The sequence below is a fragment of the Gobio gobio genome (assembly GCF_949357685.1).
Source record: "Gobio gobio genome assembly, chromosome: 11".
Classification (NCBI taxonomy): Eukaryota; Metazoa; Chordata; class Actinopteri; order Cypriniformes; family Gobionidae; genus Gobio; species Gobio gobio.
Window position 1 is genome coordinate 38328271 of NC_137104.1, and position 17188 is coordinate 38345458.

Genomic DNA, 17188 nt, shown 5'->3' on the forward strand with positions numbered 1-17188 from the left:
ATTTCAAATAAATTTTTAAAATTGTTTGTCTGGACATTTGCCTTTCGCTTTCCCTAATTTTGCAATCAACTCGTCATAAAATATGTATGAAAGAGGAAGATGATCAGATCAGCCATGGCCAAGTAGAGTTTCTTGTAAAATGCTGACTAGCATATTAACCAACACCAGCTGCTGATCAAAGCTTTTATAATCAAGATTTGTTGTTGGGTAAAATTGAGTTTACAGAGTCGCTCTGTTAATTGTACAAAATGGATGCCTGGATTTAATCAATTCATTTAAAGCTGCAGTGTGTTTTTTTGTGTTTTAAATGCCACGGAGCCAATGGAAAATGATTACATGGCATTGCTGATTGGCCGATGGCACCACATGAACATACACTGTCCTAAACTCTATCAAATATCCTGTCAGTGTATGAGCTGTGACGTCAAAGGCAGCAGACAGGAACTTATTAATCATAAATAGTTCATAATATTATGGGGGATGTTTTGCTAGTGACTGCTCAAAGTGTAAAATGGCAGCTTGGAGTTCGGATAGCTTTCGCCAGGTATTATACCTTCTTGGTTCGTGCTCATCATATTGTTATTGTTAACTAAAACTAAACTAAAATAAGTAAAAATTGTTTTCTGTAAAGCTGAAATAAAATATAAACTATACATGAAAAATGTAAAATAAAAAATCTTAAATGAAAATTAGAAATGTTGCCTTGACAGCTAACAGAAATAAATATACGTTGAAGTACTAAGATTATGAAAACTGAAATAAAAATAAATGATAGTAGGCCGGGGCAGAGAGCAGTGGGAATGGAGTGTCACCTGCGTGTTACACCGGCCTCTAGTCTCACAGAGACTCTCCGGAAGGATAAACGACAGTGAAGGACGAGAGAGGACCTGGACTTTATGCTGTGTTTTGTTTTACGATTATGTGACAGACGTCCATGAGGGGTTTCCACTTTACTTTTGTTTTGTTATTTGTGTTTATTTTTAGATTAAAGCTACATTGAACAATCCCACCTCCTTCTTCCCTGAGCCTTTAACTTTACTACAGACAAATAAAAAATTATATTAAAAATAAAACAACAACTAATAAACACATGATAAAAGCACATAAGAAAACTTAAAATTGAATTGAAAATATAAAAATAAATGCTAAATGTTAACATAATATATCAATAAATACTATAATAGTACATAAATACTAAAATAACACCGGTACACTGATTTTGACAGCTTGTATTGGATACAGTGCCATAAAAATGTAATTGATTGGTCTGGACAAACACAAATAAACCCCTTTTTCCTCTCCCTTTCTTTTTCTTTACACATTATTTTAAACTAATCAACCTCCCAATAGTCGCAGTCATCACTTCATTTTATTCGTTTATTTGTTTGTTCATCACTCAACTTAGTCCCTCTCAAACTCTCCTTCCCCCTCCAGTCAAAACGCCCAAACTTAGAGGACATTTAACAATGTACTAAAAATGGAATCCGTGAAAACGATTAAAAACACTTTTTACTCATGCCAGTAGTTGGCGATGTCACTCTGTAAAGAAAAACTACATGCCTATAATAATACACGTGTGCATGACGTCACAGTTTTCACAAATGTGACCCTGGACCAGAAAACCAGTCTTTTTTTAAAAATTGGTTTGTTAGGATAGGACAATATATGGCCGATATACAACTATTTGAACATCTGGAATGCGAGGGTGCAAAAAAAAAGAAATATTGAGAAAATCGCCTTTAAATTTGAAATCCTTAGTAATGCATAATACTACTAATAATACATTTTTTATATATATTTATTGTACAAAATATCTTCATGGAACATGATCTTTACTTAATATGCTAATGACTTTTGGCATAAAAGTACATTTTTGACCCTTTTGCTATTGCCACAAATATACACGTGCGACTTATGACTTATTTTGCTGTCCAAGGTCACATATTTGCATTTCTGTAGTTTACCCAGAGACTATAATGTGATCGTTTTCAAAAACGTGCACTTTGAAACCCTTTTTCAAAAGTTTGCGTTTTGTTGTGTAAATGAATGGCGAAAACACAGTGTGAAAATGGTAGCCTGGATCCGTTGTGGAGTAACTATGCCCGAACAGGAGCTGTTCGGACCAATGAAATTGTCAGGGCGGGCTTTATACGATGATGGACAGATGATCAACAGTAACGTAAGCATTCACGTCACCAAAGAGTGCTTGGGTTGAATTCGTTCTAATCCTAAACTGAGAATTTGTTTGTATATGTATTCACCTTTACTATTTCTCTCAAAAATTATCGTGTTGGTAAGTACTCCGTGTATCCTTAAATTCTTTTTAGAACACCGGCAAAGATCGTTTACACTCATCTTCTTCTTCTTCTTCCAGCATGCGTCCAGTTGAGTTCTGTTGACAACTATGCGTAACTCCGTTGCTCTGATTGGTTGTAGATCTATCTAATTGAGGTCTCTCCTGGTTCGGTTGAAACACGCCCCATAATCACAGCCCAATGGAGCAGTATCAGACTCATATTCTGACTAGAATTGAGTATGAGGATGTCAGGCTATGAAAATGGTGTTGTGTAAACGGCCCCTGAGGGGTTTTAAAGACTTCCCACTAACATGCAATACCTGCCTCCATTAATTAGCTCAACCCACATCAATTAGCCTATTAGCAGATTATATGTCAAAAAGACCCCCAGAGGGTCAAAGAGAGGACAAAATTATGTCCAAAATCTAAAGAAAAAATATAGACAAACAAATAGATGAAGTTACTGTATCAGAAATGAGAGCCATTGTTTGCTTAAACCACATGAGTGACTTTTTATAGTGGAGACTTGATAGGGTTCATTTGTCTTTCCACTAAAGGCTGATAAGCGAAGATTAGCTTTTTCAATGAAAACCAGTTTACGAGCATGAATGTGCAGTATGTGTTTTCATGATGAAATCTTTTACCAAGGAATACAGATCTTCTAGACATTCAATATGGCTATTGTTCGACTTGTGTTTCTTCCGAAATGGTGTTGCAAGTTCTCTTTTGAGTTGGTTGTTTCCCTCTTCGTGAACTCGGTCTGTACCAGTTCGGCAGATGAATTGTTTACACAATAGAAACTGAGCCGCAATAGTGTCATCATTGTCTTTTTTGTGAGTGTTGATTGTTCTTTGACCAGCTCAAAGTTTTTTTTTGTTGATGTTTTTTGGTTCATACAATTATCCTAATCAAATTTTACTCTGGTAGAGATGATTTGATGTAACATACACTATATTTAAGATGCCATGCATGATTCATTTATTTTGAGTTTTTGTGTTCTAATTAGAATAAGGAGAAGGAACGCATGAGGGAGCGGGAAAGAGAAGCAAGAGAGCGAGAGGCACGCTACAGTAATGGCCACCTCTTCAACTCTCTCACCGTGTCTGGAACCACACTCTGCTCCGCCTGCAACAAGAGCATCACCGCTAAGGAGGCCCTCAGTTGCCCTAGTGAGTCACACACATGCATCACACTCAAAACCCACAGACTTAACCAATATGATCAAAGGTGAATATAACATTTTGCAAGTTGTAAACAACATTTTGTCATCTCGATTTTGACAATTTCTGTGGAAAATATTAGTGGTGTTCAGGGTTTGACATTAACTTTTTTGCTCACCAGCCACTGTGGCTAGTAGTTTTCCAAAGTTACTAGTATTGATGAATGTACTGAGTGACGAGCCACAATTTTGACATCAATACCATAGGGAAAAACTGCCAGATATTTTTTAATTTATCTCATAATTTGGCAGCAGGTATATTAGGCTGCTGTCACTTTAATACCTGACACACAGATCCATTATTCTGTTACACATGCATTTTCTTTCTCAACTCTGTTTATGCTCACTTAAAACATAACTGACTGTGTGTACGTGAAAACTCGCCAAGACCGGCATTTTGACAGTATTTTGTGTGTACTTGACTGTGCAATAAGGCAGCGAAAACGAACTCAAGATGGCTTTATGTATGTGCACATTGGGTGTGAGCACAAAATCTGCATGAATGAGTAAAAGGATTGTGAAATATGCACAATCCCACGCTGAAATTCAAGCCCTGTAAAATCAACAATATTCATTTGGAGTAAATGAAACGAGTGAGTGAGGGGAGTCAGGTGTGTGTGTGTCAACTCACTATCGGAGAGATGAGAAAGCGCAGCAGGTATCATGTATCTGTTCTGCAGAAAATCAGTATTCCACTACATTGCACTTAGTTTATTATTTCAGATACCATTTTTAAAAACTACTATTGAAAAATTTATATTATATATACAATTCAACCCGCTAAAATGGCTAATAGAAGTGACTGCATTACATGCCACTGCTGAAATCCATCCACATTTGGCGAGTGTTAATGTCAAGCCCTGGTGGTGTTTGTTCATCAGCTCAATGATAGAATGTTCTGGATGGTTGCCTGGGTGTTGCTGTGCAGTTGCTAGGGCAATGTGAGTTTATTTAACATGTTGCTTAGAAGTTCTGGGTGGTATAATAATGTTGCTGTTGAGTTGCTAGGGTGTTCTGGGTGGTTTTAGCATGTTTCTATGCTGTTGCTAGAGTGTTGATAGGTCTGGCACAAGTCTAAAGGCCCTGATATACTCACGGCAAGGTTCTTTTTCGTTCTTCGTTTAGGGGTAAAAAGAAGTTTGAAAAAGGTGACCAGCGGTATACTGTTAGCCACTGATGAGAGCGGTGTTTAGACGAATATGTAAATATGTGCTGCATGCTTTCCTCTCAATAACAAAAATAAACACAACAGAAATGACAGTGATGAGAAAACAGTAGTTAATAAAGTATCTGTTTATAGCGATGTGGATGTTTACCTCTGTTCTGTAATTCAGCACTCCAGGCAAGTTGTGTCATGTTTATTTATATAGCACTTCATACAATAGATTGCTTTAAAGCAAGCAGTTTTACAGCATTAAACCTAACAACAGTAACAGTGTTGCTTTCGATTCAAATTACAACTTAATTTTCTACTATAAAGAAGCTCTCCAGGATGTTCATGTTTTTACTCGTGTCTGACCTTGACGGACTGAACTGAAGAAATTAACTGGAAAAGATTTCCACATCAAAGAAGGCGGAGCCTCAGAGCACACCTACCTATTACATAATTGACACGCACCAATGGTAGTTTAGACTTGGTCGGCATTGTGTCATAGCTGACGGGGCGTGAGGGCGGAGTCGGCGATTCCCCCACAATGTAAATGCATGGGGTAAACCCAGTATAGCCTGTGTAGAATCACTTTTGCCGCTCAACAGAGCAAGATATATATAAAAACTTAGCCCTATTGGGTCATATTGTCCGTACAGTATCTGTGACTGATAAACGACCCAATGGAATCAATGGCCAGAGGCCATTTCGATGAAGACGTTAATTCAGTGTTCCTGAATTTAATGGATTAAAAGTATGTATTACATACATTTAACGTTTTAAAATGATCATAACGTGTCTTGTGCTATGAAATTGATATTTTTCTGAATATGCCATCTGCGATGCAAAAGTCGTTTGTTTATGTATAAGTATGTTTGGGATAGAATAGAAACATGAAATGCCGAACGTTAATTTACCGCAGTGCCACGTTTAACAAACATTTGTCAAAAGCCTAACATCCAGTTACATGATGAGCTGTTTGGCATCAATCACACGGGATTAGATAAAGTTTATCCGTCAGTTTTCTGTTGTCTTGCATGCATGTAGCTTTATCTGTTTATTTATTTGCTTTTCTTGTTAGTAGTACAGCCATGCACAAATTAATTCCTACATATAACAAAGCACATTTGGAGTTGACATCAATAGCAACCATCTTCATCAAAAGACTGGTAATATTTGTGGGAGCAGCATGCATTTTTAGAAAATTTACATGTAATGTGACTATCAGCTTGTAAGCTTGAAGCACAATGAGCCCAACCCTTCCCATCATGAAATAAAGAAGACTTTTGAATGTGTAGTACATTAATAACCTCACGCATTATGTGGCTATGTGATCGCTCATCGTGGAAAACTGCTTTAACGATAAATTGACTGCATTTCTGATGCAGTTCGAGTCCCGTGACAAGTATGACTTTATTGGCGTTTTGTTCAACAAATCTTTGCCATTGCAATTAATGAAATCTCTTTTTTAATCTTTACAATAATACCAGCATCATGTAGTGCAAATGTTTAATTGTAATGGACGTATTGCACAGGCTTTCGGAATTGACGAACGGCTCTGTCTGTTTATTTGGCAGTATAAAACTTCAGATCAGGGTTTTTTAACTTACTAGAGGTGCAGAATGTCACATGGCAACTTTTCAGCACTGCACCAAGCAAAAATAAATCGTAAACATTACGAAGAGTAAAGATAAAGCGTCTAACAAGGTCTACGTGCATTCATTCTAATGGATTGTTTTCCCCCACGGCATAAGCGGATATGACGTTTTTGTGGGCGTTCCCAGTAATGCCGACCAAGTCTATGAAGGTGTTTACCAGCTGGACCGAACTTTTCCAGCGAACTCCCAAAACAAACACAAAACAAACTTTGTTTGGCATAGATTTGTTCAAAATGATGTCATGCCAGTTTCTACAATATGTGGAACTTAAAGAGCCGATTCCCAAATCTCTTGGATATTCAGGTTTCTGTCCCTCCTTGAATGCAAATCTATTGGATATTTTCTCTAATTTGGTAATTTAAACGCTTAGAACAGCATACCTCTTCTTCAAATTAAGTCAGTAGAATGTTATGGATGGTTACCAGGGTGTTGCTATGCAGTTGCTTGGGTGACGTGAGTTTATTTAACATGTTTTGTATGCGGTTTCTAGGACGTTTTGGGTTTTAGCATGTTGCTAAAAGGGTAAGGACACACCAAACCGACGCCAAAGAACTACCGCTGATGAAAGCTGATTGTGTTGTCGCCTCGCGCCTTCTGTCTTTGCCGTCATGACCTCTCCCAAACAAGGTGGTTTATTCATCAACACACTGATAGGATGTTGTGGATGGTTTTAGCATGTTGCTATGTAGTTGCTATGGTGCTCTGGGTAGTTTTAGGTAACATAATAGGTTTAGGTTTTAGGTTACGTAATAGGTAGGTGTGCTTTGAGGCTCCACCTTCCCTGGTTCATTTCTTCTGTTCAGTCCCTCAAGGTTGGACATCCATGAGTAAAAACATGAACACACTGGAGAGCCACTTTATAGAAGAAAATGTAGTTATAATTCTAATTGAAAGAGATACTGATCTTATTTTGTCATGTTTAGTACTGTATAGCTGCTGGCTTTTAAACAATCTATTGTAATAAACATGACGATACTTGACTGGACTGTTGCTCCAATTCAACACTCCAATCAAGTCCCGTCATGTTTATTACAAGACTGAGATCGTTATCCCAAAGCGAAGAACGAAAAAGAAAACTGAGCTGTGAGTATATCGGGGCCTGGTGTTCTGGGTGACTGTAGCATGTTTGTATGTGGTTGCTAGGATGTTGATAGGCCTGGTACAAGTCTAAAGAGCCGATTCCCAAGTCTATATGATAATCTAGTTTTGTTTCCTCCAACACAAATATATCTGATTATTTTCCACTACTTTCATCATCCGCCTGATGAAATTCATGTCAAAACAAGTCAGAACTATTAACAGCTTACCTCATCTAAACAAGCCAATTGATTGAATGTATCTTTCATGCAGGACAAACTCATGAATGATAAGTTAACGTTGTACTGATGTTTAATACTTGTCATTAAGGGTTTGTTCAGATTCCTAACCATAAGTATGATCAGTGGTAATTGTGATTAGACACTAATGATTATGAGTACAGTATAAAAGCATTACCATTCTTAATTCATGTTTGCTTACGTCCTTTGTTGATGAAACCCCAGGAATAAATGTTTCTGACGAAATCCTAGGAGGAGCTTGTTTGTGATCCTGCCAATCACAACGCAGAGGCTATAAAAAAGCCGCTTACCTCAGTCCTTCCAATGATTTTTCCTGCTTTCTTCCCCCATCTCAATTCCCCCGCTTTCTTTCCATGATTGTTTCCAGGACTTTGAGCTCAAGATGAACATCATGTATAATCTCTTTATTACTTACAAGCCACACCTGTCTACCCATTCCCACAAGCCTCTTTCACATTACATCTATGTGTTGCTGTCCTGAATTGCTGTTTTGAGTCTTATTATGTGGGGAAGTGGAGAGTAGGTGGAATATTTTTAGTGGCTGGTCTACCGCTGCATGCCAAGATAACACACACACACACACACACACACACACACACACACCTCTTAAAGTTTTGAGGACTGGATAGTTTCTTTCTGCAGAGACAGCCCTATATATATATATATCCTTGCATCATTACTTCGCCTGTCAATGACGTCATATCCGTGCTACCCTTGAAACACCAAAGACATTTTAATATATTATGTATTTTATTAGACAGGTGAGCAACTGTTTGGATATACATTTGTCAACAGAAATCGAATCATTGTTATACAGTGCAACACATTTAGTCCTTTGTCTATTGTTTGTTAGACTATTGTTTGAATCGCTTGTTTTCTTGATTTACTGCGGTTTTTACCATGCCTCAAAGACAACGCTATTTTATCAAGTGGCTAACATAGCATAATCAAAAAGCGCTTTATCCATCATACAATATATTTTAAACTTAATTTAGCAATAATTTAGCAACAGTCATTTAGTTATCTAGATTACTGCAAAGTGCAACTAGTCTCTCACACCAGGCATTGAGCGAACACACAGAGTAACGTTATAACTTTCAATACACTCAAATGTATTTAGTATGATTGTTTTAAACATATAAAAAGCACTGCGTTACCCCACATGTGCAGCGAAAAGAGAGGAAGCGGTCGACTGCAGCATAAGCATAATAAAGCTCAGATACCTGTGTTTCGCCCAGGTCTTTCTCATTAGCATTCACTCCCAAGGGCTCTCGGCGAGTCCTGCTTCATTCCACCTTAACGTTAATAAAACTTTAATACATTTGCTTATTCATGAACATGATTTCTGCCCGAGTTTTTCGGATTCCTTTCCATCGGCTGTGGACGTTAAGAGTCAAGACTACAACTCCTATGATTCCACGTTCATTCACGGCGTCTTTAAGCTACGCCTTTGTTTTGAATAAGCGACCTCTAGCAGCAAAACTTACACACTGTGTCTTTAACTTCTGTTAACTAAATCAAATCAATATTTGGTGTGACACCCTTTGCGGTTAAAACATCGTTTGTCCTAGTTACGCTTGCACATCGCTTTTCAGGTCGGTTTCTTCAAGTGCCTTAGAGACGTTGCCATAGTTTTTCTGGGTTTAGTCTGTCTCAGTTTTTTTTTCCTGTTTCATCATGCAATCCCAGATGGACTCAATGATGGTACGATCAGATCTCTGTGGGGAAGATACCAGCTGTTGTCAGACTCCTTACAAAAATCTCACTGGATTATTACAATTAATGGCAAAAGGAATGTTTGGAAATGTATATAAAATTAAATTATAAAAATGCACACACACACACACATTTGAAAATACATGATAAAATAACGCAATTGGCATTTTGCAGACACTTATAGCATTAGTTCTGCCAGGCCACGTCAGTCAAACTTGCATCAGCTGACTCTCAACTGATCCACGTCTACCTATAGGAATACAGTGCCAATCATAGCATCCCTATAAGGTCCATTCAATATTATCAGCAGCTTTATCTCGTTGCTCAGGAGCATAAGTACCCTCTTCCATCCCCAGCTCCTCCTCTCGCCCAGTCAAGACTTGGCCTTCTGATATTCCTGACAAATTTTTCTCGAATTATGTTCTACATTTATATTACTGAACATTAATGATATCTGCAATACATTTATGTTGATTCTGTTCTGTTTACCCTAAGAGGGGTTTATCGCTGCTCTCCCTGCTCTGATCCATGCTAGGTTGTATGGATGGGCAGGGAGTTCTTGACCAGAACAGAACCATAACGCCAAACCAAACTGTATGCTAATTGTCAATCATCTTTGACGATAGATGTCCTGAAAGAACCAGTTTTAGTACAAGCTGTATCGAAATCATTTGTGGCATAATGTTGATTACCACAGAAGATAATTTTCAGTTTAAAAAAAATTGTGGTTACAGCAGGGCTTTTACTAAAAAGTTAAACAGTGTGATGCACTTGAGGGGTTTAAAAGCAGTACAGGGTTGAGCTGTAAAGCTGACAAAAAGTTATTTTTAAATATCATAATTTTTGCATTCAATTTTGAGAGTGTGTATTTTACCATTTAATTCTGTTATTAATACTTATGTTTTTAGCTACTATTTTGGGGTGGTCTAATGCTATTTCATGCATTCAGACTTATTTACATTGTTAAAAAGTTGGATTTTTATGCTAAACATGGCCAAAATTTCAACAAAATCAGTTGGACTTATGAATATTTCTGTGCCAAATACACTCCTTTGGGATTCGAACAAGTCTCGGTATGTTTCTGAGTATGGCCCTGTATGACTTCATAAAGGGCAAAATTTCTTGAATGGACACTTCTCCCGGATGAGCGGGATCAACCAGAGCAAGAGCATGCCCATCAACGAGCTTCGTTCGGGTTACGGGAGCTGTCGGCTGCGCTGTCATTTTGTTTTTAGACCACAAAATCAACAATGTCACTAAAGAAGTGTGTTTCTGGTTGTTAGGGAAAGATAACCTTGCTCAGCTTCCCAAATAACCCAGCGTTAAGGACACAGTGGATGCAGTTTGTTTTTCCGGAGCAGCAACTGAGTTTTGCAAGTGTGTTTGTTTGTTCCCGGTCATGAGTCGAAACCACAGACAGTGAGTGAACTGCATCAGATGTCTGTGTTTTGTTGGCAATCGGCGCGTAAGTGCATATAATGTAAACAACACAAGCGTATAGTAAATTGAAAGTTATCCAGGGATAATTCCATGATGTGTGTGTGTGCTCATAACTCTTTAGCTCCGTCCAGTGCACACCTCCACATGTTCGGCTGTTTTCAGAAAGAATCGGTACAGCGTATCTGTCTTTTTATAAATATGATAAAACTAAAGACTCTTCGGAGATATGAAGGATGCAATACAACTCTATAGGTACTCAAGATTAACATGAGATTGGCAGAAAATGTGTCTGTTATGTACCCTTTAAAAGCTTGAATAACAAGTCAAAATGAATCTGCTACAGATTATGTCGATACATCTTAACTTGCATTGAACCTGAACGATTCCTTTAAGCACATTTACATGTGAATGCTGGCACACTCTCACACCCTTTCCTGTTTTGCTGCGCTCATCTCTCAATTCTTGTTCTCTGTTTTGCTATTGTTTTCAGCTTCTTCCTTATTTTGTCATCAAGATCCGATTTAAAGACCAGACAGTGCGAGCCACTCACTGATGAGCAGCTTTGTGCTCAGCTGCTCTGGTCTGGGCTCCGGTATTGATGGCTCTCTCTCTCTCTCTCTCTCTCTCTCTCTCTCTCTCTCTTGCTGTGTATCGAGGCTGGAACTACATGCTCAACACCCACACAGGCTCTTAGTGCAAAGGCCTTACGAACCGAACATCTTTGAGTGGGAGATTAGATTTACACTAGATCCTACAGTGGATTAGATCAAATAATGTATGTGCATAAAGATGCTGTTTTATTGTTTCGTAAATGAATACGATGAATTGAATGGGATGTTCCCTAAATGACGATCAGATTAATCAGTCATATGGAAGCATTGGATAAAAGGCTGGTATCGGATGCACGTGTCAGCAGGACATGTACAAGTCATGTATGTGTGAATCTTCATTCGATTCGGTTCTCATTGCATCACGATGCATCTTTTCCTCCAATTCTTTTAATAATAATAATTACTTTATAAATGATCACAATATTGCAAATATAGTCATAATCTCTAGTGTATTCATTACAAATCAATTGATTATTATTGAAGCTACAAAAGGAGTTCAGTCAAGAGCAGTAAGTGATTCCCTCTTTTCTTTTATTATTTGAATAGCATTAACACAGGTTCATTATACATTTTAAGACCTAATGCACGTTTAGTCTTAAGTGAACATTTGGTTAACAGTTGGAGAAAAACATCTGGTGTAACATTGTACACCAGATGTTTTTCTCCAACTGTTAACCAAATGTTCACTTAGGACATAGCAGATTATGTTTGTGTGAAATGCTCGCCAAGATGGATATTTAGAAGTAGGCCTACTGTAATTGTGTGTGTGTGTCTGACCGTTCAAGCGCAATACGCCGCTAAAGAGATTATATTCCACAGTTCTAGTACATAGATCATGCGTTTAAAAACAGCTGGACAGAGCTCAACAGAATGGAGAAGTATCAATGTGTTTTATGAAGTATTTTATTCTCATACGCCCTTTTAAAAGCTAATGTGAGACTCATGCATGCATACAGATGTCTTTTGCAGTTGCGCTAAGGCTGTAGCAGGCATGAAAAAAGGGCATGGATTTCATATATATATATATAAAATGTAATTTAAATTTTCATCAGCCATTACTCCGGTCTTCAGTGTCACATGATCCTTCAGAAATCATTCTAAAATGCCAATTTGGTGCTCAAGAAACATATTTTATTGAATATTTTGTTAGCGGAAACCATGATACTTTTTTCAGGATTCTTTGATTAATGGAAAGTTCAAAAGTATAGCATTTATTTGAAATGGAAATCTTTACATTTTTGATCGCTTGCTGAAAAAAAAAGGTTTAATTTCTTTAAAAGACCTCAAAACATTTGATAGGTAGTGTTTGTACTTTTAAATGCTTGTTTTATTTCAAGAAAAAAAATCATAATGAAGATTTCTTCAATCTCTTTAATTTTCCTAGATAGCTATGAATGCAGATTGAGACCTTCTTAGTCTCCTTCTTAGATTTGTCATAGTGATCTTAACACCACATTTGCATCAGTCATTTTTCATAATGAACTCAAACATTGACTACGTCAGACTGGTATGACCAACTAGTTTCTAGTTAAACCAATTAGTTAAAGAGGGAATCACTCACTGCTCTTGACTGAACTACTTCTGTAGCTTTAATAATAATGAATGAATTTGTAATGAATACACTCAAACTGTACAATTTGTCTCATTTTTGTCATGCCTGTTTTTAAATAAAATGTTCCTCTACAATAACATTTTGGAGATGCACTTTTACCTACAAAAAGCCTCTGCTGCTTATTTGGGTGATTATTTAGACTTGTGTAGGTGTGTGTTGTGGGTAATCGGGCCAGGGAAACCCCACCGGAGCCCCTGTCCCTCTTCCTTCCCAGCCACCCTCAAAACAGGAAGCAAAGCCGTTTTGAAACAATAGGGGTTCAGAGACGAAAGCAATACGGCGTAACCAGAGAAAACGTTCAATCACTAGTAGCATGCTGTAAAGGAGATCTAGAACAAGCATTTTTACTGCAGACATGGACAGAGGTCAAGAGGGAGAGAAAGAGAGGCGAAAAATGGGTATGGTACTGAGATTTACTTAATTATTTGCGGTAATATTGTAGAGAGGAAAAAGGAAAAGGGAATTTGGGGATTTTTCACCCCCTTGCTGGAGTATCAATTGTAAGCTGGTTGCTGTGTTTGGGAACTCGGTGGTTGGTTTCTACCTGGTTTAATCTAAAGAATCATCATTGACCAACAACAAACCAGCTACTAGTAACTAGTTGGTCATACCAGTCTAACATAGTCAAGAATGTTTCTGGAACATAGTGGTAGGTCAAGCAGCTAATGATTAAGAGTTATTGCAAAACCATAAAGTAAATACAATTATATTACTTTACAGATGTGACCATGAGAAGATCACAATCATCACATTTAAATGTAATTGCATGAAGACTATACTATGTGAGATTAAATGGTTTTCCTGTCTGTTCTTTGTTTCAGCTTGTAACGTCACCATCCACAACCGCTGCAGGGATACGCTACCAAACTGTGTCAAAATGAAACAAAAGGTGGGATATTAGTGCACACATGTGTCACATGGTACATGGACCACTGACATGCAGACACTGGCTTTGATTCATGGTAGGATGCAGAAGAAATGTATCTAAAACATCTAAATTGGGTCCGTTTTCTTAATGTATTTAATGCAAAAGTCTAAAAATGTCATCTGTCTGTATGTGTCACAATAGCAACAGAAACTGGCGCTGATGAGGAACAATTCGGCCTATCAGAATGTGACTATGAGGAATAGAGGTGAGGATGTGATGGAAACAAGTTTGTTTTTACGTCTTGTATTAACATCTGATTCAATTGCATACGTCTCCTGTGACTAGTTGTGATTGGATTGAGGGGATCATGTGATCATGATTGCCCAAGCTAACAGGGACATTCTAGCAAGGTTCTCTCAAAGTTATCAACAAACATTCTTTCAGTAATTTTAATAGAATGTTTGTTCAAAGTGATCTGGACTTTAGTAATGTTCTCAACTGTTAGCACAAAAATGTTATTTGTACAGTGTTCATGGAACGTTTTTCTGAAACATTTTAGTTGGTCGTTTTTTAAATGGTACCACTTGTTGCAGAACATTCGTAAGTAACATTATCGTAATGTTTGCAAAGTTATAAAGTGGAATGTTCCCTTTAATGTTCACATAGCCAAGAAAAAAGTTTTTAAAACATTTAAAAAAAGTGGATGTTTTGAACATTCAGGGAACCTTCAGAAATAATGTTTCCAATATCTTAATGGGAACATTAGCAAAATGTTCTTAAAGCATATTTTTGTTTGCTGGGTACCAGAAGTAAATGGGGTCTACCCTTTATGTCTAAATATGACATTTCTCTCTCTTTCTCTGCCTCTCTAAAGCCCCTTTAAAGGACAGGCCAAGCTCTGCCATTTATCCCTCAGACAGTCTTCGTCAGTCACTACTCGGATCGCGCCGCGGCCGGTCTTCTCTCTTACTCTCCAAGAGTGTCTCCACCAATAACATTGCAGGGTGAGTGACAGAAATGACAGAGATGCATAAAATGGGCTCTTGACTGTACAATATACCAACAAATAGCCAAATAAGAGTCCCTGGTTTATAAATACTCTAAAACTGAATGAATGTAAAAATGAAATTACATCTTTGTGTCATCCCTGTGTAATTTTTGTCTTTTTGTTTTTTTGTGTATGTGTGTGTTTGTGGCTGTGGCTGTTTTAGTTTAATGTAAGCAGTTTTGTTTAAATGTTATTTATTAGTCATATATTCACTTTATTTTATGTTTTATTTGTTTCTAAGTCATTTAATATATTTTAATTTTAAATGTGTTATTGTATTTTCTGTTTCTGTGGTGATTATAATGCCTGCCTCTCATTTTGTTGTTGTTGTTTTTTCTGTTTTTTTTCTTCTTTTGCATGTGATTGCATGCATATGTGTACATCTGTTTGTATGCATGCATTTTGGCCCGTCTGTGCATGTGCGTGTAGGACTCTGAATGATGACTATCCTCTGGGGCTGCGCAGGATCTTGTCTCAATCCACAGACTCACTCAACTTCAGGAGCAGAACCATGTCAATGGAGTCACTCAATGATGAGGGTGAGACACACACACCACAAACACTTAAACATAGACATACGTTAAAATAGGCAGCATTTACAGTATATGGTTCAAGTGACCCAATTCAGATTGTTTTCCTCTAATGTGGCACAGATTTTTTGTGGACACCAACCACGATCACTTTTTTTTTTAATGGCACAATGGAGGACGAAGACTCAACCCAATGTTGTGCTAACCTTTAAAGATGGTGTGGAAAGCAAAAGCTTGTATTATCATTTTGTCTGCATCCATTGCAAATTGTGCCATTTTTACTTCCTTTTCGGCCTAAGCTTTCCGAGTCAGTACACATTGGGTTGCTTCGCCAATTGTATAATATAAATGATATGGGTCACTTTTAAAAGATGTAAACTGGTCAACAAAAAATGCATATAGTCAACAAATCGGAATTGGGCATCAAGACCTGCAGTGTTTTTTTAAAAGAAATTAATACTTTTATTCATCAAGGATTCATTAAATTGATCAAAAGCGACTGTACAGACATTTTTAATGTTACAAAGGATTTCTGGTTTTTGAATCACAGTTTCCACAAATATATTAAGCAGAACAATGTTTTCAACACTGATAATAAATCAGCGTATTAAGAGGATTTCTGAAGGATCATCTGACTCTGAAGACTGAAGTAATGGATGCTGGAAATTCAAATTAGACATTTTACATTTTAAAATATAGTAAAATAGAGCAGTAGTGTACCTTCTACCTTATGACAAAAAATTCTTATGATGAATTACTTTATATTTGTTTAAGAAAATTAGAGCTTTGTTTTTGATTGATGTGATTGGATATAGATCAATCCCCCAAATTCCATGTATGGCCAACCTCTTTACCTGCACATACAGAAATTGTATTTCTCTTGCTTTTAGGAGAGGGCTACTTCAACTCTCTGCTAGAAGATTTGGAATGTGAAGGCCAGGAATTTGAAGCAGATTCCTGGAGCATGGCGGTAGATTCCACCTACCTGCAGACCCATCGTAAAGATGTTATCAAGAGACAGGACGTCATCTATGGTTAGAGAAAAAAACGCAGATGTTTATGACTGTAAATGGGACGTTGACTCTGAAGCCAGATTAAAAACACTATTAATTGCTCTCATATTAACAGTAGTGCTTTTCCAGACACTATTTATTTTTTGCAAATGAAAACAAACAAATGATACGTCTAGAAGTCCTCGTGGCCTCAAGTTGTACTCCGTTATTTTAAGTGCCTCTATTATGCAATTTTAAGGTTCCTAATTTTGTTTTGGAGGTCTCCTGCAACAGGTTTACATTCATCAAAGGTCAAAAAACACTTTAAATGTCTCATAATATATACTGCACATCACCACATTTTTCAATGATTCTCAAATGTCCCTCCATTCTAATTGGTCTGATGCTTACAGCGCTTGTCAGAAGCTAAAGTCCATTTCAATAACTAAATTAGGCTGAAACTCTGCTCCGGAGGCTTCTTAAAGCTCAGCGATTGTACCTACTGTAAAGACGGTAATGATGGCGTCGATTTTACCATATCATTCTGAGCCTGAGTCAGATAATGAAACATTGGAAGAACTAGTTATTCAACCTGAAACTCCATCGCAAGGACGACTTGAGAAGGACGTTTCTCAGTGATACGCTACTCAGTTTGAGGTACATTATGAGATCTTGCAACTGTAATTCCTCACCACCAGCATCAGCAACAAGTGT

General features: G+C 37.4%; 1 protein-coding gene across 4 annotated transcripts in view; it reads left to right on the top strand.

Moving 5' to 3' along the window:
- The window catches only part of arhgef2a (Rho guanine nucleotide exchange factor (GEF) 2a), an 86940-nt gene that overhangs the window by 47092 nt on the left and 22660 nt on the right, over positions 1-17188 (top strand). For all 4 annotated transcript variants that reach the window (XM_079830214.1, XM_079830215.1, XM_079830216.1 and 1 more), the window contains 6 exons: positions 3303-3465; positions 13858-13925; positions 14106-14169; positions 14779-14908; positions 15382-15491; positions 16373-16516. In XM_079830214.1, the coding sequence (XP_079686340.1) occupies positions 3303-3465; positions 13858-13925; positions 14106-14169; positions 14779-14908; positions 15382-15491; positions 16373-16516 (679 nt within the window). The remainder of the gene's footprint in view (positions 1-3302; positions 3466-13857; positions 13926-14105; positions 14170-14778; positions 14909-15381; positions 15492-16372; positions 16517-17188) is intronic.